The sequence below is a fragment of the Cervus canadensis genome, chromosome 25 (assembly GCF_019320065.1).
Source record: "Cervus canadensis isolate Bull #8, Minnesota chromosome 25, ASM1932006v1, whole genome shotgun sequence".
Taxonomy (NCBI): domain Eukaryota; kingdom Metazoa; phylum Chordata; class Mammalia; order Artiodactyla; family Cervidae; genus Cervus; species Cervus canadensis.
The window spans coordinates 52,651,716-52,679,441 of NC_057410.1; the positions used below are offsets into that span (position 1 = coordinate 52,651,716).

A 27,726-nucleotide genomic window follows, 5' to 3' on the forward strand; every position below is an offset into this window, starting at 1 on the left:
ATTGTGTGGTAGTTTGAACATTCTTCAGCAGTGCCTTTGTGATTGGAATGAAAATTGACCTTTTCCAGTCCTGTGGCCAATGCTGTACTTCCTGGGAAGCCCTTGGTTAATATAGTTTATATAAAAGATATATATTTTTCTTCCCTCTTGAAAAATAAATGACATGAATCTAGTTAATTCCTATAACATTGGAGGTTATCTTTTTCACAGAATAATAACAATAATATCAAAATAACAGTGACTTCCCTGAGGTTCGAGCCCAGGTCCATGAAGATTCCACATGATGCGGGGCAACTAAGCCTGAGTGCCCCAACTACTGAAGCCTGTGCACCCAGAGCCCATGCTTTGCAACAAGGGAAGCCACCACTATGAGAGCCTGCAACTAGGAGTAGCCCCTGCTTGCCGAAACTAGAGAAAGCCTGAGGGCAGCGTCAGAGAGCTTGCACAGCCGAAAATAAATAAAAATTCAGAAAAAGTAGAAATAACTTGCTTTCGCATGGCACTTTGGATGTGTCAAATAGCAATGATGACATTTGCATGTGTGCATACTCACTTGCGCAGTTGTATCTGACTCTTTGTGATCACATGGATTGTAGCCCTCAAGATTCCTCTGTCCATGGGATTCTCCAGGCAAGAATACTGGAGTGGGTTGCCATTCCCTCCTCCAGGGGATCTTCCCAACCCAAATTGAATCTGAGTCTCCTGTGTCTCCCACACTGGCAGGCAGATTCTTTACCACTGAGCCACCTGGGAAGTCCAATGATAACATTAACTATCTTTTGTGTATTATAATGCTAGAGACTGTGCTAGGTATGTTAGAAGGGTGAACTCATGTGATCCTCACAGCAGCACCATGAGCTAGGTGCTATTAATAGCCCCATTTTATGGATGAAGAATCTGAGGCACAGAGAGGCTAAGTAAACAGGGTCATGCAGCTAGTAAGTGGCAGAGCTAGGCTCTGAACCCAGGCAGTCTAGCTCCAGGACTTGTGCTGCATCCAGCTGCCATTCAAAGCTCACATGGTCTATTAGTTTTCTGTGGCTGCTGAAAAATGACAAAATGATCACAAACTTAGTGGCTTAAAACAACACTGACTTATTGCCTTACAGTTCTGCAGGTCAAAGTCCTGAAGTCAAGGCATCGGCAGGGCTGCATTCTTCTGCAGACCCCAGGGAAGAATGTGTTTCCTCACTTCACCAGCTTCTAGAAGCTGTCCACATTCCTTGGCTCATGGCCCCCTTCATCCATTTGCAAAACCAGCATCTCTCTGACTTCTTCTGTTGTCACATCTCTTTCTTTGATCACAGCCTGGAAAAGTTTTCCATTTTAAGGGATGCCCGTGAGGAAGTTGAATTCACCTGGGTAATCCAGGCTAATCTCCCCACCTCAAAGTTCTCAACCTTAATCTGTAAGTCTTCTTTACCAGGTCTGGTTGTCACAGACTCCAAAGACTGGGACAGGGACAGCTTCTGGGGACCATTATTCTGCCTAGGGCACATGGTTTTCCCAGAGGCTTTTTACTTATATTGACTGATTTTATATTAACCATATGTGAAACTAAAGTATGCACATTAATATCATTTTCCACACAGAAAGACTATGTTTTGCCCCAAGGTCACAGGGTTAATATTAGGGTCCTTCACAGACAGATTCCAAACTACCAGGGCTTCCCTGATGGCTGAGATGGTAAAGAATCTGTCAATGCAAGAGACCTGGGTTCCATCCCTGGGTCGGAAAGACACCCTGGAGAAGAGAATGGCCACCCACTCCAGTATTCTTGCCTGGAGAATCCCGTGGACAGCTTGATAGGCTAGTCCACGGGGTCACAAAGAGCTGGACACGACGGAGTGACTGATGCTTTCGTTTTCAGTCTTTAGTCAGTACCAAATCTCTAGTCACGGTGCCTCAAAAGGCCACACCCTGTGGAGCTCAGTACTTGGATGTGTCGTCATGCCCTCTGGGAGGGAGTCCCCACCATCTTGACTTGACAAAGTTTTACTCATCTTTTAGTGTTCCACTTAATGTTTTCTGCCGGGTGTTCTCAGATCACCACCAGCTAGTGGCAGGGTTCCCACTTGCCTCTGTCTTACCCTTGTATCCTGGCTAAAATGTAACGTATGTGAACACACAGTGTTAGGATGCCTAGTTGTGATGGACATGCAAGTATGATATGACTGGCATCTGGAGACTGAATTGAGGCTAAGGCACACACCCTTCCACAGAGAACCTGAAACGTGCTGCAGAACGCCTGGACTCCTCAGCCGGACCAGAGCTATAAAATGCAGCCAGAGAGGAGGAAGCTTCTGTGTGGAGAGTGAACAGTTTCTTTAGAGGGAGTGGTAGCCAGGCTGTGAATCCTCAACCTGGGGAGGAAACTTCACGTGTACCCTGAGAGAGTTTTTCCTTTAGTTCAGAGAGAGAGGGAAGGCCAGTGCCCAAGTCATGCCTGAGAAAGTTAATGCCAATGTTCATCCTGAGGACTGAGCCCTGTCTGGGATTCCAGAGGGCAAGAAAGTACCCAATTCCCTGTTTGATGTTGAAGCCAGAGATTTCACTGAGATTGGCTAGCACTTCCAGGGGTTGTCAAAGCAACCCACGGAATTTTCCCATGGAGCACATGAAGTTCACCTGGTGAAACCTTATCACGAGATTGTCTTGAATCCTGTCCAATAGGGTTACCTGATTGGTAAGATGACCTCAGCAGAAAGAGGCTAGATGCCCAGTAATTGAGAAGTAACAGAGTGGGAGATTGTTAGAACAATGCCCGCCATGTCATCACATGCCTCTGCACCTTTCTCCTTTAGTATGGCTTCCCCGGTGGCTCAGATGGTGAAGAATCCACCTGCAATGCAGGAGACCTAGGTTTGATCCCGGGGTCAGGGAGATTCCCCTGAGAAAGGAAGGGCAACCCACTCCAGTAATTCTTGCCTGAGAAATCCCATGGACAGAGGGGTCTGGAAGGGCACCTTAGGAGCCGGGAGTCACAAAGTGTCGGACATGACTGAGTGACTAACACATGTAACTCTACTATTCCTGCCATGAAGGGTGGAGTACATTTTTCCACCCCTTGAATCTAAGTAGTCTTTTAACTTTTTGGACCAATAATTGTGGCAGAAATGACATCATGAGACTTCTAAGGCAAGGCCTTAGGAGAACTTGCAGCTCCTACTTTTGCTGTCTGGAAACACCTGTCTCCAGTAGGTAAAGAAGCCTACTAAAGGATGACAGACGGGTCATAGAGAGAAGCCGAGTCAAGAGGCAGCATCAAGGTGCCAGTCATACAAACGAAGCCATCACAACCAGCCGGTCCAGCCCCCCAATGACCAGTCAACTGACGGCAGACATGGCTGAGTGAGCCCAGCTGACGTCACTTAAAACAGAACTGCCCAGCTGAGCTCAACCCGAACAGCCAGCCACAAACTGTGAGCAAATGAATGGCTTTTGCTGTTAGCCACTAAGTTCTGGGGCGGTTTGCTTCAACAGATAACTAATGGAACGAACCACTTGGACTACAGATGCAGCTACTGGTGTTAAGAACTGTGAAGAAGAGGAGAGAGCGAGCAAGCCAGTACCGAGTCATGCCTGAGAACGTTAACGCCAAAGTTCATCCTGGGGACTAACCCCTGCCTGGGACCCCAGAGGGCAAGAAAGTGCTGACTCCCTCTTTGACGGTGAAGCCAGAGATTGCACTGAGACTGGCCAGCACTTCCAGAAGAAGTGCTTCCAGGAAACCTCCAAATAGCCCAAAAAAGCACCCTGCAGGATAATACCAAGTCTAACCTCCTACATGAGACTCATTCAGTAACACCAGCATTTGCCATCTGCCATGCCTCAGTTCAGTTCAGTCGCTCAGTCGTGTTGCTCTTTGCGACCCCATGGACTGCAGCACACCAGGCCTCCCTGTCCATCACCAACTCCCGGAGTTTACTCAAACTCACGTCCATTGAGTCAGTGATGCCATCCAACCTTCTCATCCTCTGTTGTCCCCTTCTCCTCCAGCCTTCAATCTTTCCCAACATCAGGGTCTTTTCAAATGACTCTGCTCTTCGCATCAGGTGGCCAAAGTATTGGACTTTCAGCTTCAACATCAGTCCTTCCAATGAACACCCAGGACTGATCTCCTTTAGGATGGACTGGTTGGATCTCCTTGCAGTTCAAGGGACTCTCAAGAGTCTTCTCCAACACCGCAGTTCAAAAGCATCAATTCTTCTGCGCTTAGCTTTCTTTATAGTCCAACTGTTACATCCATCCATGACCACTGGAAAAACCATAGCCTTGACTAGATGGACCTTTGTTGGCAAAGTAACGTTTCTACTTTTTAATATGCTGTTGAGGTTGGTCATAACTTTTCTCCCAAGGAGTAAGCGTCTTTTCATTTCATGGCTGCAGTCACTATCTGCCATGCCTAGACAATCAAAACTATCATTGCAGACTTATTTTCTTCCTACCTCTATCTCCCTTCCCACTTCTACACCAGTGTCTCAGTCCGTTCCAATGGCTGTAACAAAAGTACCAGAGACTGGGTGACCTACAAGCAACAGAAATTTACTTTTCACAGTTCTGGAGGCTAGAAGTCCAAGATCAGGGTGGCAGCGAGCTCGGATTCCGTTAAGGACCCCCTTCTGGGTTGCAGATGGCCATTTTCTCAAGTGTTCTTATGTGGTGGAGAGGACAAGAGGGCTCTCTGGCATCTGTTTTATAAGGCACCGATCCCATTCAGGAGGATCAATGATCCAGTCACCTCCTGAAGCCCCATCTCCTACCACCATCACACTGGAGGTTACGATTTCAACATGTGAGGCCATTTAAACATTCAGTCAACCAGCATCAGCAAAACTTGAGTTTATCAGCAGTCTCAATTCAGCATTTAGAATAGCACAACCTGGGTTAAAAAATAAAAGCAAAACATACAAAAAAATCTTCCCCCACCAAATCCCCACTCTCAGCTTGAACCTGCTTCAGCTGGAAGCCTGCAGTGGGAAAGGGTAACGTGGTTTTCTGCTCTCTGAGAGTTCACCCATTCTCCCACCTGTTTCTAGGAATAAGAAATGTTCATTCAGAGCTTGCTATTCACATGGCAAATGTCCACATTTCTATATAAGGTTATGGGAAGTTTGAAGGGCCAATAGAAGACAAAACTAAAGCTGCTTAAATCATAGTCCACATATCATATTTATTCAACATGCTAGTTACACACATCTGTCTTCCCCACTCTTATCAGACCTGGAGGGCACAGTCCTTTTCCAGTCATCTTTGATTCATTAGATCCAGAACACAGTGCCTGAAGCATAAAGACAGCAGGTGACCGTTGGATGACTGGATTTATGTTGCTTGAAACCCCATTTTACTTTTCAAATTCATTACTAATAGGGCTGTTTATAAAGAGAGGGAATACCATTTAAAATAACAATGGGGAAGGGTGGTGGGGAAGAGGGGTTATTCCCAGAGATTATTTTGTTTACTCTGAGCATTTTTTTCATTTGCAGAAGAAACTTATTTGATTGCAGACTTTTAGAAAAGTATTTAGGGAATTCCCTGGTGGTCCAGGGATTAGAATTTGGCGCTTTCACTGCTGAGGCCTGGGTTCAATCCCTGGCCAGGGAACTGAAATCCCACAAGAAGCACGACACAGCCAAAAACAAAAACCTCATAGAGATGTATTTAAAATTATTTTTGTATTTTGTATTTAACAGTAGCTTTATTGTAAATAATAGATCAAAAACTTTAAAAATTATTTCAAAAATAAAAATAATCTATAATCATAACAGATAACACATTAATATTTTGGTATACATCCTTCTAATCATTTTTCCTAAATAGGTGTTTCTTGGGTATAAGTACCTGACTTGAAGCAGCAAAATGACAGTGCAAATTATAAGAAAATCTGACTGATTAATATACATTAAAATACATCCCAAACAAGTAACATCTAGAAAATATCTCAAATTACTAACAGCTGTTATCTTGGGGAAGGTGGGAGAAAGCTAGATTTGTTGAGGAGGTAGTGGAGGCAAAGGATATTTTAGTTTACCTCTAGTGTTATAATTTTTAAAAAGGATAGATTCAGAGTATTAATTACACATTAAAAAATATCCAAACATTAAAAAAAGAGTTGCCACATGTGTAAAGTAAGTTTTGAAGGATGTGGTTATGATAAATGAAAGGGAATTAACATGTATTCTCAGAAAAAATAAATTCAGAAGCTTTGCCCTGTTAATCCGCCTCAACCCTACCCCTTCTACAATCATTTCCTGATTCATTAGTTCCAAAGTCATTAGAACTGTGTCACACGATTGAGACACACTGGCGTCATGGCAGTCCTGTAAAGTTCAGGTAACCAAACCGGTTTTTTAATTTTCTTCCAGAAATATGTTCCTGATCATCAACTTTTAGTGACTCTTAAATGGGAAAGCTGATTAGGCTCAAACAACTTAATTAACATATACTGAACACTTATTTTTTAAATGTTCAGAACCATTTGAAGCTAAAGCAACAGGACTCCATGGTGCAGTTGCACACTTGTGCATGCACGCTGAAAGCTCTTGCAAGTCGCCTGGGATCTGCTGGCCAAGCAGTCTCCTCTCACTGCGGGGTGTCAGGAACACCAGAGGATGGAGCCCCAGGACGCCCACGGGACAGACAGGCAGCAGCTGTCTGCGCTGCGGGCATGTGGCAACGTTTACAATATGTCAACTCATGTGATTTTTCTTTATACTACGTCTATGCCTAATGGGGATGAGGTTGGCATTTCTGGAGCCAGCATCCTACAGGTAAAGCCGCTAGAAAAAATAAAGAGATACCGATTCCTGGGTCAGGAAGATCCCCTGGAGAAGAAAATGGCAACTCACTCCAGTATTCTTGCCTGGAGAATCCCATGGACAGAGGAGCCTGGCAGGTTACAGTCCATGGGGTTGCAAGAATTGGACATGACTTAACAACTACACCACCACCATACGCACCCAGGCCAAGGCATAGATAACTTAAGGGATGAGAAAAGCTAAGAACGGAATGATTGGTCTTATCAGTTCACTGTTCTCCTGATGGCTTCCTTTGATAAGCCTTCAAATAATACTCCTTGAAGTCTTCAGATCTCCTTTAGGAGCTGCCCTGAGCCACATATACCTTGTTCTTTTCTACTGTGTGAGAGTATGGCAAGAAATAGAACGTATGCCTTTAGGCTGCCTAGGTAAGCAGCAGTACACATATTATTTTAGTAAATGGCTCCATGGAGCTCCTTCCATGAAAAGCATTTTTTACATAAATTGTTTATTTGTTACAGTAAAATATCTAGTACATGGAAATTTTTTTTTTTTAAAAAGCACATTTTTTAAAAGTCTACAATTATCATATCCAAACATGCTCTTTAAACAGAGAATTTCTTCCTAAATTCTGTGACAAAAACTGATCTGACCTGATTTGAGGCACTCAGAGTCCTTAGTTATCACATTTATTGGTGGTATTCATATATTCACCACAGAAATATCAGTGTATTTGGTAATGGGTGCCCTTCTAGACTCTTTGCACAGTTTTAAGTAAAATATTTTATATTTACCCTATCACTTGTCTAAAATCTGAAAAATTTTGATTCCAAAACACAACTAGCCCTTGGTTTTCAAATAAAGGATTGTAAAGCATACGTCCCCAAACTGTTACCAATGTGGTGATTCCGCCAAACCCAAAATGGTTCCAATGAGTATGTCTGCCCTAAAGAACGTCATGAGGCTAAATCTCCAGGAGAAAGAGAAAAGAGGAATGTTAGAACAGCTCTAGGAACACACAAGCTGCACTCAAAAAAATGACAGAGCAATGATGTGGGAAGTCACGTAAGACTCTGTATTACCAGAAGCTACCCATCCATAAAGGCAACAGCTAGTGCTGCTGCTAACAGCAGTCTGCATAAAAATGAAAAGCCCCACTCTTTTGAGACTTTTAGGTATGGGGTATTCTTTTTTTATTTTTATTGAACTATAATTGACATACAACATTAATTTCAGGTGTACAACAAAATGATTTGACACTTGTATAAAGGTATTCTTAATTTGGGGCTTCCCTAGAGGCTCAGTGGTAAAGAATCTGCCTGCCGAAGCAGGAGACACAGGAGAAGTGGGTTCGATCCCTGCGATGGGAAGTTCCTCTAGAGGAGGAAATGGCAACCCACTCCAGTATTCTTGCCTGGAAAAATCCCATGGACAAAGGAGGCTGGCAGGCTACAGTCCATCCATAGGGCTGTAAAGAGTCAAGCACGACTGAGTGACTGAGGACAGCATATTCCTATTTCATAGTTTTCAAACTGTTTAAACACTGGACCCTCCTAGGGAGTTTTCTAAAAATAACCCATGCATGGATCTCACTTTCAGACATTCTGATTTACTTGGTCTAGAGAGCGGCCTTGACAAGTGTTTTTAAAAATTCCCTACACAATTCTAAGGTGCAGCCAGGGCTTTAAAAAGTCCCAATACTCAGTCTGTGTCCCAGACCACATAAGTCAGAAATTTTGGAAGAAGCGCAGATATAAGTATTTCTTTAAAAAGATGCTCAGGTGATGTCAATGTATACACAAAGCAGACAGGTTGAGACCCACTGAGTTGCTTGGCTTAAGGCTTAAGGCTTAAGTCTGTCAACTGTTTTTTTTTTAAAAATTCTTCCTGAACCAAGTCATTTCTAGATAATCACTGAAGCAGTCACCAATAAAGAATTCTAAGCTTTCTCCACTCTGATAGTGGCTTATTCATCAATCTCTCCTCAATTTTTCTATGAATGCACAAGGCGCAAGGGAAAAAAGATATTGAAATCACATGAGAGATATTTCAAAATACTTTTAGCACAATAACCCATACTATATTAAACTCCTTTAGCACATACATCAAACTGAAGAATGTAACTGAAAAGTAGAATTCACTTTGGTTGAGGCTATAGTAGAGGAAATCACAGCATCTTCCAGTGAATTCTAGGACAGCAAATGAAACAATAATTGCACTAATTTTCCAGTGACTCTCACTGGTCAAGATGCCAATGTAAACCACATTCATAGACAAATTTCAAAGAAGGCTACAAAATGCCTTAAAGCTATTAAGTTTAAGATAACTTCTGCTCAGAGACCAACTGAAATATATAGTAAGGTGCACATTTTTTAGATCTCAGATCTCTCTTTTGCTTTTACTTAAAAATAATCTTTTTTGTGTGCGTTCTAATGGTCACATGAAAAAGACATTTACTTTTTTTCCATCACTAACTCTGAGGAAGGAAGAATAAAAGTGGGGAAGACGTTGCAGCTCACCAGGAACCACGCTCCACACTTTTCACAGTAATAAGTGGCAGGTGACGGGAGAAGCCCAAGATACTACACTTAACGCAGGCCTCCGCACGCATTCGTTTCAATACTTAAAACGAATACAACATCTGGGTAAGTGGCATGGAGACATTTCTCCATCACAACTCAACCATTTAAAAATTTTATCACTTTTAGTCCCTCTGCTGATTTAAATAAACAAAATTTGTATCTACCATGTAGGAACATTCAGTTCAATATATTGGGACGTTATAACTTCACTGTTAAAGTTCCATTCAGCAGAAGAAAAGTAGCTAAATTGAGTATTGTCTTTCACCAGGAAGATATTAGCTATTAGAAACGCATTACAGGGAGGAAAACTGACATGCCATCAATAATGGACTAGAGGAGGAACTGGCACTTCTGCTTTGTCATTATAGGTATTCTTCTTGGGATAAAACTTGGAATTGCAAATTTAGCTAAACTCATCATAGTTTTAACTTTGGTAAATGAAATAAAGTTCACTGTCTAGGCCAAAAACCCCAAGCAGCTGTTGGGAGCAAGAGGGCTACGAGGACAGAAGAAAAGAGATTCACGGCATTGTTGTCGAGAATGGGTTTCCCTGCTATGTACTTCACCTCCTTCCCTGGGCTGTTGACCACCATGCCAGTGCTTTCATCCAAACCTGGAATGAAAAAGGAGCGAATGAAGTGGAAAATCCAAATGACTTGATTTTAAAAACAACAGCAAAAAAAAAACCAAATTAGCTTTCTCCTCTAAAGATGATAACCTTGCAAAGATTCTCGGCCATTCAAAGAATGACTTTAGTGGATAACCTACATGGTGAGTGAGACGGAACCCATGGTTACAAAAGGCTTCCTTGAAGAAATGGGTCTCAGTACGCCTCAATACTGGTCTCTCAACAATGCTGGAGTTCTTTCAGAAGGAGAAGGAAGGCCTTGAAAAGCAGAGGTGGCGTGAAACTGGCAGACTGGGCTTGCCTTCCTGGGGGCTCCCCTCTAAGACCACATGGAAGGCTCCTGAGAGCAGGGGTCACCTTTGCAACCTCTACAATAGACACTAAGAGGCCCAGCAAGGAGCTCACACAAAGGAGGCACACAGAGATGAATCCAATCTGGCCCCCAGCCCACAGTTTTTTTTCCAACCTACTCAATATGATCAGAAATTTCCAAGTTAGAACTCAGTTTAGAATAAAACCTAGGCTCTTTAACATAAAAGGTGTAATGTGTTGTGTGTATGGTTACTGACCCTTTAGCATAAATTAAAATCTGACTGCTTCCTCCCAGCATCTAGGTAAGACTAATGAAGCTGAGAGCACAGATGTTTTGTTGGTGGAAAGAGATTACACCAGGGCATGAAGAGAACTGGGAGCACTGTGTTTGGGGAACCGTCTGGAGACTTCCAGCCTCTTCACTGTATGAATCAAAGGAGAACATGTGGCTGGTCAGAGGCTGGAGCCAAGACACACCAAAGGGAACAAGTCGGTACACTGACATGACAGGAGAGCCTTAGGTGCAGAGCACAGAAAATGCTGGAGAAAACGCTTATGTATCTTGGTGCAGGACCAGCAGGCAGGACGTCACAGTAGAAAAGCACATCATCTGTGTAGCGTCAGGTTAGCAGAATAATTATTTCTTCAATGGATTTGGAAAACAAATGGAAAGAGGGGCATAAGAGTGATCTGACTCCCAGGGACTGTTCGAGGGCGGGCGGCGGCGAGCGGGCGCGGGTTTGATTTCTGAGCCCTATAAAAGCCCATCCTCCGATGGCTGTGACAATGTGGTCGTAAACCCGTCCGGGGCCGGCCAATTTGCATATTTGGAATGCGCCGCTATAAACCCGGCTGGGGTTTTGCAGCAATTTCTTAGATGTAAAAATGAGATCTCTTTAGCAGCGGGCTGGGCACATTCTCTCCTTCTTGTCTCTGCCTTGAGCCTGCTCTCCTCTCCCGGCTGCGGGCAGGAGTTCGGGCCGGGTCTAGGCGCTCGGCCGCCACGAGATGGCGCACTTCCGATCAATGTCAAAGCCGCCGGGGAGCTGGGAACCCCAGCGCGATTCTTGGCCTTTGTTCGCTTCTGATACTAAGAGCAGCACGTTACCTTATTTCACTTGTCCCGCTCTCCTCCGTATCAGAAAAAGGGGGGGCTCACCTTCAAGAAGTGGTTGGTGTTGTAATTTAAAGCAACGCGCCTTCTCTAGGCCTCGCAGGCGTCGCGGCGCGGAGAAGCCAGCTGTCCCTTGGCAGTGATTTCGGAAATGTGTCAAGGCAATTCCAAAGGCGAAAACGCAGCCAACTGGCTCACTGCAAAGAGCGGCCGAAAGAAGCGCTGCCCCTACACCAAGCACCAGACGCTGGAGCTGGAGAAGGAGTTTCTGTTCAACATGTACCTTACTCGAGAGCGGCGCCTAGAGATCAGCCGCAGCGTCCACCTCACGGACAGACAAGTTAAAATCTGGTTTCAGAACCGCAGGATGAAACTGAAGAAAATGAACCGAGAAAACCGGATCCGGGAGCTCACAGCCAACTTTAATTTTTCCTGATGAAGCTCCAGGCAATGTGGTTCTTTCCGTGTCCAGAGAACCGTTCTCCTCCCTCTTGTCTTCGGCTCTGCCCAGGAACTCGCACCTGTGCGGGAGCCCCCCACTCCTCCCTCCCACACTCGCCATCTCGCTGGCCGTTACATCTGTGCAGGGCTGGTTTGTTCTGACTTTTGGTTTCTTTGTCTGTCTGCTTGGTGCTGGTTTATTTGTTGTTTTCTGGGGGAAAAAGCCATATCGTGCTAAAATTCTATAGAGAGATGCTGTCCTCAGTGTCAAGTGGTAACTGGGATGGTTTGCTGTCTCGGGGTTCCACTGCTTGAAATGGCCTCTGTCCTCCGGGTGCAGCTGGTTTCCTGCGGGCCGGCGACCTAGCCGGAAGGCGGAGGTCCCATTGTAGGCAGCTGAGGTGTCTGGCCTGAGGTCAATGGTGCAAGGAGCCGCCACCGGGCTTGCCTGCCTGGAGTGCAGGGCTGTGTTTAATCAGGGGGCACAGGCCTCTGGGTTTCTTTTCTCTTTTTTCCTTGGCAAAGAGAAGGGCTTGCAGAAATGGACATGCAGGTTGGCAAAAGGGTTTGACTTTGGCTGATTGGTAAAATTGAGAAAGTCAGAAAGATTCATTTTTCCTTCCTCTGTAAGATAGCTCAGCTTTAAAAGAAGAAGAAATGACCAGGAGAAGGAAACATCTCTTCCAGTTTGTGTAAGGTCTTGCATTGTGGGACTAAATTATTTCAGTTACTTTGAATTTCCATGTCCTTCTGGCTGTAGATAAATAATAGAATGTAGCTTTGTTTATACATGCAGATTTAGTGCATTTTTTGTCATTAAATAATTGTTACCACTGGTAACATACGACAAGCACACCACAGTTCTCCCTATTCTGCAGAGGTCCCCCCCCCCTTCCCCCTTTTCTTTCCAAAATTCACAGAAGCCGAGGAGGGCTGGAGCAAGCGGAATAGACTAGAGAAGGGAGACATTGCTGGGTTTCCTTTATACTGTGAAGTTACATGCATAAAAGGGTCAAACCTGTAGGTGCAGAAAAAGAAAAAACTATAAAATACAAATCTGTATAAATGTCTATTATGAAAAATTGCCAATCTTGTTTTATGCAAATGCATTCTATCATTATTATAAATGTTAGTTCTAGCTCTATTTACTTCTAATCTTAAATCAGAATAAATTAATATTGTAATGCTGCTGTGCGTGGAAAAAAAAGATGATGTTTATGTTCTTATAGAAGAATAAAAGCTGTGGAATGAAAAAAAAAAAAAAAAAAAAAAAAAGAAAAGAGTGATCTGACTCCCAAATTCTGCTTCCCTGGGATAAAAATCCCACAAGCAAATGCATCTGTCTCCTGCATGATCATTCCCTGTACAGCTTCTACTCATTGCTCTGCGGGAGTAATTCTCTTTCAGTCAGTTTATCACAAAAGAATAAGAAATTCAAAATTGTATTAGAGACTTTGCCCTATTATTCTGGCTCCCTCAACAATCTGTGTCTTTGGGATTGTTTTTATTATCTTCTCTTTTTTCCTTTTCCATATTTCTTTCCCACTTCTTTCTCTTTTTTTAAACACATTTATTTCGGTTTTGGCTGCACTGGGCCTCACGGTTTTGCATGGGCTCTCTCCAGTTGTGCAGAGTGGGAGCGTCTCTTCGTTTCAGTGTGCTGGCTCCTCGCTGTGCCGCTTCTCTTGTTGCAGAGGATGGGCTCTTGCACAGGCCCGGCTGCTCCATGGCATGTGGAACCTTCCTAATCAGGGATCGAACCTGTGTCTCCGGCCCTGCTGGGCAGACTCCTACCCACTGCACCACCAAGGAAGCCCCTGTCTCTTTTCTTTTGGTTTTAAGGACACATTTATTCAGTGTCATGATCAGACCTTTAGCAATCAACAAGCAGTGTGGGTGAAAAGAACAACCCTACATTAAATATCTCTGTTGTCATGCTTTCCGCTTTCCACAAAAAGAAACTAAAATAACTTGTTTACAATTAGTCAAAAATACAGTCCTAGAATTTTTTGTCCATAAACATGACATATCTAAGATATGTCTAAAACATATCTTCTCTGAAGCAGCTAGGCACTGCTACTACTGTGTGTGGCCAAGTCCTCATTTCTTTAATACACCAATAAGTTGCAATAATAGGGTTATGTTCTTACCACTAAATTGCATGGTAGCTCCTAAATATGAATCCACAATTGATCCTAGTAGTCCAGCCAGACCCCCAAATGCAATAATTGGCCACTGGGGAGCAGAAATGTCTAAATCGTTAACAAAAACCAATTGTGTGAGGAAGTAAGCGATGCCCACAAAGGTCCCACCAAGAAGACTGGAGGCAAGGCCCACCATCGTCACTCCTCCATTGGTGCCTAAAGAAGAACATGGGAAAATCAGCTGGCAAAGAATCAACCAACACAGGAAGTAAGAAGCAAAACATCTGTTACCTGTCTAATCAAAACCAACTCAAAGAAAGGGTTCACTCTGATGCAATCCAAAGACCCTCCTACTTAGAAAAGAGGCGTTTCTCCTCAATAATTCCTGACATTTTCAGCAGTGAGTTGAGGAGAGCCAGGCTGCCTGGTTTCAATCTCAGTTCTGTCATTTCCAAGCTTGGTGACTGTGATGAAGTTAGGTAACTTCTCTATGCCTTAGTTTACTTGTTTGTGAGATATAAAAAATAAAAGGACCAATGTACATGATTATTAAGAGTAAACAGTAATAATGGAGAGCAGTTAGAATACTGCTTTGCACCGAGCAGGTACTCAAATATATTAATTGTTATGTTGCTGCTGCTGCTAATGAAGGGGACAAAAGGAAGGAAAAAGGAGAAGAAAGAGGAGGAGATGATGATAAAGCACTAGTAGTATTACTATTATCATCGGTAGCAGTAGTTGATAACAACAATGGGAAAATAAGATATACACCGAAGCACTGACCACATAACAGGCTCCCAAGAGATATTCTATCATTTCTTTCCTTTTCCCTTCCTACTGATAAGCCCTGCAGGTCAAGCTCTATGTTTCCATACAATTTATCTAGGAGTTACTAGCACTTCCTGCAACTACTACTTATTATAACCAGTTTAAATAGCCTATAGTCATTTTCCAATTAAGGGGGAAAATTGAAATTCTCTCTTTTTTAAAAATTATTTGTTTATTTGGCTGCTCTGGGTTTTAGTTTTGGCATGTGGGGTCCTCAGTCTTCCTTGTGGCATGCATGATCTAGTTCCCTGACCAGGAATTGAACTCAGACCTGCATTGGGAGCATGGAGTCTTAGCCACTGGACCACTAGGGGAGACCCCCAAACTGAAACTCTTAAAAGGCTTTTAAATAATAAGCACGATAAATCAAGAGGCTTTTTTTTTTGGCCACACTGTGTGTCATGAGGGATCTTAGTTCCCTGATTACAGATGGAACCCGGATCCCCTGCAGTGGAACCTCGGGTCTTAACTACTGAATCTCGAGGGAAGTCCCTGTTCAGTTTTTTTTTTAAAAAAGAAACTTCAATAAAGACTCACCAACTGGAACTTTCTCCCAGGTCGTTATCAGCCTTGGCGTGCTCTTACTCAGCACAGGGCCAACTTCTGAAGCCCACGTGTCTCCAGCAGAGCAGGCCAGCGCAGCCAAGAGAGACAAACACATCCAGGAAGCAGTGTGCTGTCTGGAGAAGTCTATCGGGATCTCCCCGGGGCCACTTTCTATCATGTACAGCAGGGCCAGCTCCGTGGGCACAGCCCCATTGCAGAACACCTGGATCCAGTTCCTCTGCCCACCTAGGGTGCAACAAGAAAGCGAGGAGGACAAGGATGCTTCCCCCTCAGGGGGAAGACCACACAGTCACCTGTAACTGTTCCTATTTACACTGTGAAAGTTAAGAAAAGAAAAATGACCACAATGTTTAAAATGACTAACAGTGGGATGATAACACTGCCCACATTCTATATTGTTTCAGAATAATTAATGATAGACTTCAGTACTTCTAAAATTCTGGTGTTCTTGCTATCATGGTAAAGTAATAATAAACTATATCAGGCCACTACTTTAAGTAATTCTCATATAAAATTTATGTTTCATGAGTCTAAATAGGTTCTGATTAAAAGCTTATGATATGTTAAGATGAAATAAAAGTTACTAATTTAAGTGACATTAAATATAATTCATTTTACCTTCCTTGTATTCTGAATCTAGACGTTTCTTTACTTCTCCCTTCCATTTAGTAAGTTTTGAGGAAGTAAGAAAAAACATCAGCAAAGAGGTGAAAAAGCTGAAATTTGCAATGGTTAGGATAAAGCCAACCACGAGCCCTGAAAGAAACACATATATACAAAATTACACTTAGGCCATACACTAACACTGTGAAAAAAAAGAATGAATTTTTTCAGTTATTTTCATATTAAAACTGGAAATGTTCATTTCTAATATATTTACATTTTTACCAACTAAGACATTACCAAACAGTATGCAATTGCAACCCACTCCAGTACTCTTGCCTGGAAAATCCCATGGACGAAGGAGCCTGGTAGGCTACAATCCATGGGGTTGCTAAGAGTCAGAGATGACTGAGCGACTTCACTTTCCCTTTTCCCTTTCATGCATTGGAGGAGGAAATGGCAACCCACTCCAGTGTTCTTGCCTGGAGAATCCCAGGGACGGGGGAGCCTGGTGGGCTGCCGTCTATGGGGTCGCATAGAGTCGGACATGACTGAAGTGACTTAGCAGCAGCACAGTCTTTCAAGTTTCTATTTTTTACATTTTCCCTTCATATCTGGGATATTTTTTCCACTTTACAAAAAATTCAGTAAATAGACCATCCAAGAGTGAATCTGGGAGAAAGAGGCAGATAGAAAACAAATTCCAACATGACAGAAGTAAGTCTCTCCTTATTAGTAATTATTTTAAATGTAAATGGGTTAAGTGATCCAATCAAAAAAACAGAGACTGCAAAATGATAAAAATACTGGTCCAACTATGTGCTGACTACAAGAGACTTGCTTTAAATCTAAAAATACAATGGGGTGAAAGTAAAAGAACTGAAAAAGATAATCCATGCAAATAAGTGACCAAAAGAGAGCAGGGGTGGCTATACCAATATCAGACAAAACACACAAAATAGACAAAACTGTATTCATGTGACATGATCTCTCTCTATATATATTTAAAGCATTTCTTTTCTTTCTGGCATAACAGAATGCTTGGGGCTCATCTTAAACCTACCTTGCCCCAGCCCTGAAAGCAGCCATTTCTCCGAGGAGCTCTGGAGAAAGTGGGGAATGGATATTAGAGGTCAAAATCTAGGCTCATGGTCTATCCATGTCTACTGAGATATATTTGCTTTTTGTGGACAAAGCAAGTGAATACACACATACAAATATACACTCATGCATATACACGAGTCCTTCCAGCCTTGCATTTTCCGAGACTGTGAGGAGCACAATCAGGCACAGCAATCCTCTGGCCCTATCCAGGCCACCCGCTAGGGTAATATTATTAACTACAACCTCTTCATCCCTAACTGCATGGTGGACAATCTCTGCTCTCTGTAACTCTTAAGATAAATATATTCATTTTTGCTATATGAAGATTTTTATTAAATAACACAACAAACACTACTAAGTAACAGAACAGATATTAAACAATTAAGTATGCTACTATGTATTTAATAATTTAAGTATTAAATAACAGAACAAGGGCCCAGATTCCTATTTCTTAAGTAATTCCTTCCATTGGTTAGCTCGATCTAGACTGATTCATCATTCACTGAATTACTTGATTATTGGCATTTTACTTAAGTTCAGTACATTTTAATTCAGAGTGCAAGAAACAGGATAACGCTGTATAAAGTACCAATAGTAATAAAATGCTTCACCTCTGGAGCTGAACATTCTGAAGTTAAAACCTGAACTGCTGCATTTACTATTGAAAAACTAGATGTTACCTAACTTTAAGCTTCCATTTCTCATCAGTGTATTAATAATAATTCCTACCTCACTGGCTTACAGTGAAAAGTTAAACGAGATAATTTTAATAATATGCTTATTATATAAGCCAGCACATAGGAAGTCCTTAATAAATGTTAACTACTATCATTGGCAATAATATTAAATAGCAGTTACAGTGGCAAAACCTCAACAATCACATTATTGTTGCAATTATATTATGATGTTATCCAACCTTAAAGTCTTTTCAATTGTTTTTTAGTATATTACACAAGTAGTATACAAGTGGGCTTCCCTGGTGGCTCAGTGATAAAGAATCCACCTGCCAATGCAGGAAACATGGGTTTGATTCCTGAGTCGGGAAGATCCCCTGGAGAAAAGTGAAAGTCACTCAGTCATGTCTGACCCAGGCTACCCACTCCATGGCATTCTCCAGGCTAGAATGCTGGAGGGGGTAGCGTTTCCCTTCCCCAGGGGATCTCCCCAACCCAGGGATCGAACCCAGGTATCCCTCATTGAAAGTGGATTCTTTACCAATGGAGCTATCAAGGAAGGCCCCGCCCCCAACCCCCTGAAGAAGGAAATGATGACTCACTCCAGTATTCTTGCCTGGAAAATCCCATTGACAGACGAGCCTGGCAGGCTATAGTCCACGGGGTTGTAAAGAGTTGGGCACAACTAAGCAAATGAGCACATATGCACACAGCACACAAGTCCCGGGGAGGAAGGCCAAAACATATGGAAGTACGTGAAGTAACAGTCAGAGTGCCTTTCTCCCTCACCACCACCATGCCCCACCCTTCTCCAAGGGGCTGCCCTCCACTTCAACCACAAAATACCACATGAAGCAACCAATGTTCAAGTTGAGGATAGGTTCAGAATGAGGAAATAAATTGAAGGCAACATGCTTCAAACGAATGATTTTTTTGATGTAGTCTAAAAATATCTTAGAATTTTTTGTATCTCCCAGTTATGTCTGAACTTTTAGATTAGTAACTGCCATCTGCAGCACATGTCTGTTCCACCTCTTCAACCCACCTCTAACATCTCTAACGGTTCCTCAGTGCTAAGGACTTAATACATGTAACAATGGGAAGCTTTCAAGGAAAGTGAAGACTCAAGGATTATGGCTACCTTCTGAGTTTAAAACATGTTAATTCTGTAACTCGCAGATGTCATCTGGGGAAGTGAGACAACACTGTCTATAAAGAGCTCTGATAGTGGGAATCAGTCAGTTCAGTTCAGTCACTCAGTCGTGTCCGACTCTTTGCAACCCCATGGACTGCAGCACACCAGGCCTCCCTGTCTATCACTAACTCCCAGACTTCACTCAAATCCATGTCCATTGAGTCTGTAATGCCATCCAACCATCTCATTCTCTGCCGTCCCTTCTCCTCCTGCCCTCAATTTTTCCCAGCATTAGGGTCTTTTCAAATGAATAAGCTCTTCACATCAGGTGGCCAAAGTACTGGAGTTTCAGCTTCAGCATCAGTCCTTCCAATGAATATTCAGGACTGATTTCCTTCAGGATGGACTGGTTGGATCTCCTTGCAGTCCAAGGGACTCTCAAGAGCCTTCTCCAACACCACAGTTCAAAAGCATCAATTCTTCAGTGCTCAGCTTTCTTTATAGTCCAACTGTCACATCCATATATGATTACCGGAAAAACCACAGCCTTGACTAGATGGATCTTTGTTGGCAAAGTAATGTCTCTGCTTTTTAATAAGCTGTCTTGGTTGGTCATAACTTTTCTCCCAAGGAGCAAGCGTCTTTTAATTTCATGGCTGCAGTCACCATCTGCAGTGATTTTGGAGCCCAGAAAAATAAAGTCAGCCACTGTTTCCCCATCTATTTACCATGAAGTGATGGGACCAGATGCCATGATCTTAGTTTTCTGAATGTTGAGCTTAAGCCAACTTTTTCACTCTCCTCTTTCACTTTCATCAGGAGGCTCTTCAGCTCTTCTTCACTTTCTGCCATAAGAGTGTTAACATCTGCATATCTGAGGTTATTGACATTTCTCCCGGCAACCCTGCTCCCAGCTTGTGCTTCATCCAGCCCGGCATTTCTCATGATGTACTCTGCATATAAGTTAAATAAGCAGGGTGACAATATACAGCCTTGATGTGCTCCTTTCCCGATTTGGAACCACTCTGCTGTTCCATGTTCAGTTCTAACTGTTGCTTCTTGACCTGTATACAGATTTCTCAGAAGGCAGGTCAGGTGGTCTGGTTACTCCCATCTCTTAAAGAACTTTCCACAGTTTGCTGTGATCCACACAGTCAAAGGCTTTGGTGTAGTCAATAAAGCAGATGTTTTTCTGGAACTCTCTTACTTTTTCAATGATCCAACGGATGTTGGCAATTCGATCTCTGATTCCTCTGCCTTTTCTAAAACCAGCTTGAACATCTGGAAGTTCTCGGTTCACGTACTGCTGAAGCCTGGCTTGAAGAATTTTGAGCATTACTTTGCTAGTGTGTGAGATGAGTGCAATTGTGTGGTAGTTTGAGCATTCTTTGGCATTGCCTTTCTTTGGGATTGGAATGAAAACTGAGATTTCCCAGTCCTGTGGCCACTGTTGAGTTTTCCAAATTTGCTGGCATATTGAGTGCAGCACTTTCACAGCATCATCTTTTAGGATTTGAAATAGCTCAACTGGAATGCCATCATCTCCACCAGCTTTGTTTTTAGTGATGCTTCCTAAGGCCCACTTGACTTCGCATTCCAGGATCTGGCTCCAGGTGAATGATCACACCATCGTGATTATCTTGGTCACAAAGATCTTTTTTGTACAGTTCTTCTTTGTATTCCTGCCACCTCTTCTTAATATCTTCTGCTTCTGTTAGGTCCATACCATTTCTGTCCTTCACTGTGCCCATCTTTGCATGAGAAGTTCCCCCGGTATCTCTAATTTTCTTGAAGAGATCTCTAGGCTGAAAGTTATCTAAAATTGCAAACAAAGGGGCCTGGGAATAATCTCTGAGAGGCAGAAAAGGGAAAGGTACAATTGGAATTTTTTACTCTAATAAACTCAAATGTAATCAATTGTATCAAATATACTACTGCCTAGAGAAAGACTGTGAGAATCAGTAAGAAGGCTGGTTAGCCCAAAATATAGAATATGAAGGCCAAGAGAACCAGAGGTTGGCAGACTTGAACACTATACCAAGGTCAGAACTCTCTGAACTATGTGTTTGCATTACTGACTGTTTCTCAGTAAGATGTGTCTGTGCCGTTGTGTCCAACTCTTTGCGACCCCATGAACCATAGCCTGCCAGGCTCCAATGTCCGTAGGATTTTTCCTGACAAGAATACTGGAGTGGGTTGCCATTTCCTCCTCCAGGGGATCTTCCTCATCCAGGGATTGAACCCATGTCTCCTGATTCTCCTGCACTGGCAGGCAGATTCTTTACCACTGAGCCACCTGGAAAGCAACCTTCTAAATAAAGCTGACTTCTCAACTGGCCTGACCTGAACAGTGATGTTTGCACCCAGTTGGCTCAGGAGTTCTATATTTAATCAGAGTAATAATAAAGTAGCACTGTGGCTCATTGATTAGTCCTTTGTGACAGTGGGCAACATAAACCATTTTCTTTGGCTCTGATCAGTTCTGGGTACCTGACAGAATGAGATTTCTATTTGAAAAGATTGAAAACCGTACCTAAACTATGATAACCAAAGAGGTGAGGCCACCTCCGTAAGACCACATGAAGCACAGCCACTGGCCTTTTCTGACAACACCCCACTGGCTGGGCACGCCCATCACCCTCACAGCATCTTCTTCCGGGGATTAAATGCCTCAAACACCTCCTACTTCTCATCTGTTTCCCCGACTAGAAATGCAAGCTCTTTGACAATGGAAATTTTTACCTGTTTTGTTCACTACTTAGTCTTCAGTGCCCAAGACAGTGTCTGACAAACTAAATATTTGTTGTAGGAATGAATTTAAAAAAGCAAAAATCACTAAACCCAAGAGTCTTGACAAGTGAAATTAAATTTAAACTTGTCAAGAGATTGACGACAAACTGTCTACACAGACATGTTCAAAGGAACGCTGAGTAACTAGTCTGGACAACACTTCCTTGGAGCAGATCACTTGCACAGTGCTTTACAGGTTACAAGCACATTCTCACATAAGCCCGCCTGTCATCCTCTCCTTATTCTAGAGGTATTCTTTCTCTAGAGGGGAGGAGAGCACTCCAAATACCCAGATCCTGAGGATGTTCTGAAACTCTTCTCAATTCCAAGCACACTAAAGACATGCTATTGCAAAACTGAGTAAAATCCCTATAATAGTAATTGTGGAAGGAAAACAATACTAACATTTATAAAATATATATTTTAAGTGCCAGGTCCTATGCTAATCATTTTATATGTATGACTCCTCATGATGAGTCAATGCTATAGACATTATTATTATCCCTTCTCATTTTACAGGTGGGAATAGTCATTAAGACGAAGTTTAAGTGACTTGCAGTCACATGTTAGGACAGATTTCCCAAGTACGATGATACACTTTGAATCAAGAGTAGTTTTTTATCCTTAAGAGGAAAAGAAGCTCCAAACAAAAAAGATACAAACTTTCCATAGAATGAATGATTAGGTAAAGAGTGGAGTTTTAAAATCCATCTACATGTATTTCCCAAGCACTGTTACAACAGTGTGCACGATTCAAAAAAGCATGGGACACAGAAGCATATGATAGAGTCTGTCTGTGGGGAGTTTATTGTATAAGACTTCATAGATTAAAAGATACGGTGTCCCACACATTTTCTTGTTTGAGCGTCACCAAGAAGCCCACAGGGACCTATTTCATGAAGAAAGTGAGGCTCGGAGGAGATAGGTGCCATGGCCAAGTTCACAGAGAGAGAGGTGGCAATGCCAGGGTTCAAATGCTTATCTTCTAATTCTCAATCAAGCCAAGTAGGGGAGGAATAGAGGCCCAAGGGCTAGAAGGCAGAAAAGGAAATGGTAGCAGGAAAGAAATCAAAGTGGAGAGCAGAAAAGTAAGAGAAGAAAACAGGACAATAAACAGCATGGAAGCCAAAGGAAGACAGCACTCCAAGAACTTGACACTTCTTCCCACAGGTCAAGAATAATGAAAACCAAGGCAAGGCTACCCGACAAAAAACATTTCTAGCAAGCATAACTCTGTATTATTATATTCCATCAGAGACTGCTCAAATTATTTGCTATAGATGAGTTAGTGCTTTCAAAGTGCTCACAGTGGATTTCTCAATTTCTCAACAGAACTCGAAGAGTGTGTCTCAGTTTTGAAGAACAAGAATGAGCATCATTCCCTGAGGACCTGTGCCTAATAATGGCAATCACCCTGTACATGCTGGCTATATGTCTAGGTACTGAGCTAAAAACTTCACAGAAGTTACTTCATTCTTGCTGCAACTCTAAGAATGAAATGAGGGGTAGATCAAGATTTTGCGGGGCTTGAAGCTCACTTTTTTTTTTTTTTAAATCTTTTACCCCTGAAAAATTTACAAAACAAAAGGACCATGAGAGCACAATGCTAGGGCCCTTCCTAGGACTTTAAAAGGTACTACTGCAAATGAGGTGCCATGGAGCTTAAGCTGTTACTTTCATGGTGTTGTCCTTCTCTAGGCTGGATTCTTTTAATGCACAGGAAGCATTTATTCATCTTCTGAATCCTTAAAAAGTTGAAGTATAGTTGACTTACAATGGCATGTTAATTTCTAGGTTAGATGTTAAAAACCCTCTTCTCTGAAGAGAAAACTGAGGTACAGGGAGGTTAAGTGACTTTCTCAAAGCCCCACGACTTTCCTAGCCATCATTCAAACTCATCTTGCCTGATTCCAGTGCTTGCTCCTTTACCTATCAGACTATCTTGCCTCCGTGAAGGCCCACTCTAGTTCATAATACATTATAAAATCTCTGCTGTATGTGAACACAGAGGAGAGAAAGCACGTTTACAGTACATTAAGGCTAATGATCAGCAGCCTCTTGAAGGCTGGGCAGGCGGCTTCGAGACCTACCAGTTCTAAATAATCAGCATCGTGTAGTGATCCCAGTCTATAGGACATATTTGAGGGGAATCCTCATGTCTCGGGGCTTGTACCGTTGGCAGGATATGAAAATCCCAAAGTCATATCAGATCCCATCACTCCTCTGGCTCGAGACAGGGAGATTCTAGCTTGGGATGAAATCTTTATTGTGCTCTGCAGCCCTGTATTATCTGGCCATTGCATCTGTCTTCAATGTTTATCTCTCATGACTTTTCCAGTCGAATGAGTCTTATTCTCACTCCCAAACAAACCAGGCTTGAACATGTCAGGGCCTTTCTGCTTGTTTTGTCAAGCCTGGAACATGCTTCTTGCAGTTCTTCTCATTTCTGACTTTTTCAGGTCCCAGTTCAAAACCACCTCTTTAACACAAAGGTTAATCCTGAGCCTATTCACAGAAAAGTGTCCCACATTCCCCAATATTCACACTTTATTATCTTTAGTTTCTCTCATAAACTTTATCAACATATGAAAAGGTTTATGTATTTTATTAATCTATCTGTACTAAAGAATAGAAGTTCCATAAAATCTGAAACCTTGCCTTTGTTCACAGCTATACTCCCAGTTTCTAGAAGAGCGGCACACAGTAAATGCTTAATAAATATCTGCCAGAAGAATAAATAAATGGCCTGTCCTCATCGCAATCCTGAAGATTTGAGAATACTCAGTTGGGACTACTCCACTTGAGGTACTAATAGTAATTTCCAAGTGCTATTCTTCCCAAAATGGGCTTCCCAGGTGGCTCAGGGGAAAATAACCTGCCTGCAGAGCAGGAGATGCACGAGATGTGGGTTCGATCCCTGGACAGGGAAGGACCCCTTGGAGCAGGAAGTGGCGACTGGCTCTAGTACTCTTGCCTGGAGAATCCCATGGATAGAGGAACCTGGCCGGCTACAGTCCTTGGGGTCGAAAAGAGCTGGCCACGACTGAGCACATCCTTCCCAATGGCTGCTACACTTTACCTTGAGGTAAAATGCTCCCATGTTTCGGCCTGCAGAAAATTTAATCCAACTCAGAAGCTGAATAATCAAGGTCCTCAGAAGTCTATCCCACTAATTTACTTGTTATCAACTACGAAGTTCAATTTGTTTGTCACACTGAAAGGATATGTTAGTATCTGAAATTCTGGCAGAATAGGAATGGCGAGCAAGGCATAACTTTATTATTGTCTACACAAAGTAACATTGTGATTTATAGACTCATATGTTCAGAATTTAGAAACCACCCATTTAAATTACATAAGCAATTATATGCCAAACGTTCAAAAGAAAAACATACCTCCTAAAGCCCCACTGTGATCTAGACTTTTCTTCTTAAACCCATTAGAGACGATCAAAACAGGAACAACAACAGAAAACAGCCAACGCCAAGGAGAAACAGGCTGAAAGTTACCTGAAAAATTACAGAAGTAGAGCATAAATTGTGTCAAGCCTACACAGGTTAGTCTTGGGTGCAAGCTTTGATAACTGTATTCTGGATTAAAATACTGTTCTAAGTAGAGAAACTGAGATGAAGCCACCAAAGTAAAATATTTACGTTGAAACTCAAGAGAGACAATCCTACTGGTGAGTGACAAAATAAGTCCTGTCTAAGTTTTGATAACCATTTACAACTATTTATAATAACAGGTATCTGATACATATTTGAAGATGTGAAATGCATTTCTGGTTCTTTCTTTGGAAAGGAGGCATGTATTCAACCTCAAGAACTGCAGAGAACAAACAGGATCTAGTTTTTTTTTTTAAACAGGATCCACTTATTCCTCTCTCTGCCTTTCACAGAGATTTTTTAAAAAGGTGACATTCCCACAGGCTACATACACACCTCAGGATTCAAAGGTTAGCAACTGATTTTCCCAAAGGTTGCATCCTTTGTTTTGTTTTGGCAAGCATAATTTTTTTCAGATAATTGAGTCAATAAAGATTAGGAAATTTAGTATAAAAAAATCCAGACTCTTGTTTCCTGTTTTAAAACCTGGATGCTCAGGCTCACATGGCAGAACTGACTACAGGGGAAGAGAAACAACCTCCTTTAGACCATTCATGGTGATACCATGTAAACTCGCCCCTTTAATATAAAATGATTATAGTCAAGAAAAACATGAAAAAAAAACAAACATGAATATTGTTTGTGCCCACATTTCTACTGAAAATTGGGAAATGTTATAGTCAATATTTTATAATAACTATAAATGGAGCATAACTTTTAAAAATTATGACTCACTTTATTGTATGTATATGTACAACATATAATATTGTACATCAACTAAAACAATAAAAATTTTAAAAAATGAAAAAAAAAAAAGGAAAATGCAAGACAAAGAGGGTGAAACATTAAAAAAAAAACTGGGAAAATCCTATTTCTAGAAGTGCAAACTGTTCTCATGTGCTTAACACGCAAAGAAAAGCCTTGGACAGCTTCACTTACCTGCATTAGGTGCCTGGTCCCAAGGGGCCACTTCAATTTACAAATCCTGGCTTACTCTATTTAGTTCAAGTCATAGTTAACCTGCCAGTGTTACTTACTTACCTCCCTCCCCCAGCCATCGTCCCCTACTGGGAATCATGAATGAACAGCCAGAAATCTGTAGCTTGGAAAACACTCACTAGATTATTCACACATTTCTTTGCAAAACGACTAAGGTCTAAGATGGCAGTCACTTACAACCATTTAAAAGAGTTTACGTTCTCACTCTATTTTTCACTTTTCCTTTCAACTGAACAGTATTCCGTTTTTATAAAGGGGTATCAAGGAATCTGTACAAAAGCATACTTGTGCTCTACACCAGCTTCAAAACCTTCAAGTTTTGAGTTCAGAGTACCTTGTATTTATGCAAATTGGTTTCAGGCTTTAAAACAATTTTGCTCTTTGGCAGTGACCAAACAGCAGGCAAATCTTCCAAATCTCCAAATGTGAACACTGTGTCGTTTATTTTCATTTTTTTTACCGGACACATGAAACTGATGAACTTTATGAATGTTCTTATTAAAAGTACCACTGCAATTGCTTTGCAAAATTATGTTTCACTTCACTTGCTTTTCACCAAGATAGACGTAACAATTACATAAAATATAAAACATATTTTGGAACAGGTATAACTGGTATGACAAGCAATATTTATTAAAAGCTTTAAAACGTTCAAGGCACTGTATATTTCCATGTTAGTAAATCCAAGTCAGGCCACAGAAGTTAAATAAACACAACAGTTTATAACCCTTCAGAGGATATGAGTTTTGGCCTTCAAAATGGGACATTCTAAATTTCACCGATTAAAGACAAATTAGAACATTCATACTCACCATAATAGGTGCTTGCAGTCATAGACATAATCCAGAAAGCTGAAGAAATGCAAATGATCAGGCTCAATATAACTATATTAGTTATCATCTTTATGTATTTTTTGTACGTATTGTCGTCAAGATCTCGCATGAAAAATGATATAAACACCTGGGGAAGAAACTATCTCGCGTTTCGGAGAAAAATAAAGTCAGTTAAGTGGCCAGCAAAACATTCGTACAGAGGCGAACATAAATGCAAACATTTGCCACCAGTCCGGAAAACAACAAAGCCCGAAACTGTCTCTAGATACTGGGCTGAGTACTGCCACGGGAGCTTAGGCGAGGAGATGAAGCCGCACCCGCTCGCAGAGCTCCGTCACTTCACACCTGAACTTCGCCGCTGCGCACGGGAAAGGGAAGCGGGGGCAGCCAACCAGAGGCCCGGGGCGGCGACCTCCGCCTTCCCCGCCCGCCCGTGCGCAGAGGCCGGGCGCCCGCGGCGCGAAGGGGCGGGACGCGGGACTAGGACGCGGGGTGTCCCGGCTGCGAGTCGCGCCCGACCGCGGGTGGTCGCTCCGCACGGCCGCCCGCGCGGCTCCAGAGGCCTGATTCAGCCGGCCGGGCGCAGGGCCCCGGAGCTCCGCCCGCGCC

General features: G+C 42.3%; 2 protein-coding genes across 3 annotated transcripts; one reads left to right on the forward strand and one right to left on the reverse strand.

Moving 5' to 3' along the window:
* Nucleotides 1–451: 451 nt before the first annotated feature.
* Nucleotides 452–27,726, reverse strand: TMEM19 (transmembrane protein 19). 2 transcript variants are annotated; one of them, XM_043446705.1, is made up of 6 exons: nt 27,097–27,724; nt 25,076–25,189; nt 15,993–16,130; nt 15,345–15,599; nt 13,986–14,195; nt 5,665–9,953 (listed from the first exon to the last, which is right to left on the reverse strand). In XM_043446705.1, the coding sequence occupies exons 1-6, from the start codon at nt 27,224–27,226 to the stop codon at nt 9,790–9,792; spliced, it is 1,011 nt and encodes a 336-aa protein (XP_043302640.1). In that variant the 5' UTR covers nt 27,227–27,724; the 3' UTR covers nt 5,665–9,789. The 2 variants fall into 2 exon arrangements, with proteins under 2 accessions (XP_043302641.1, XP_043302640.1); XM_043446706.1 differs by lacking the exons at nt 5,665–9,953; nt 13,986–14,195 and adding an exon at nt 452–639 and having other exon boundaries at nt 27,097–27,726.
* LOC122427319 (homeobox protein Hox-A10-like) lies at nt 11,005–13,083 on the forward strand. The gene has a single exon (XM_043446707.1). It carries the CDS (start codon nt 11,546–11,548, stop codon nt 11,828–11,830), a length of 285 nt encoding a protein of 94 aa, XP_043302642.1. The 5' UTR covers nt 11,005–11,545; the 3' UTR covers nt 11,831–13,083.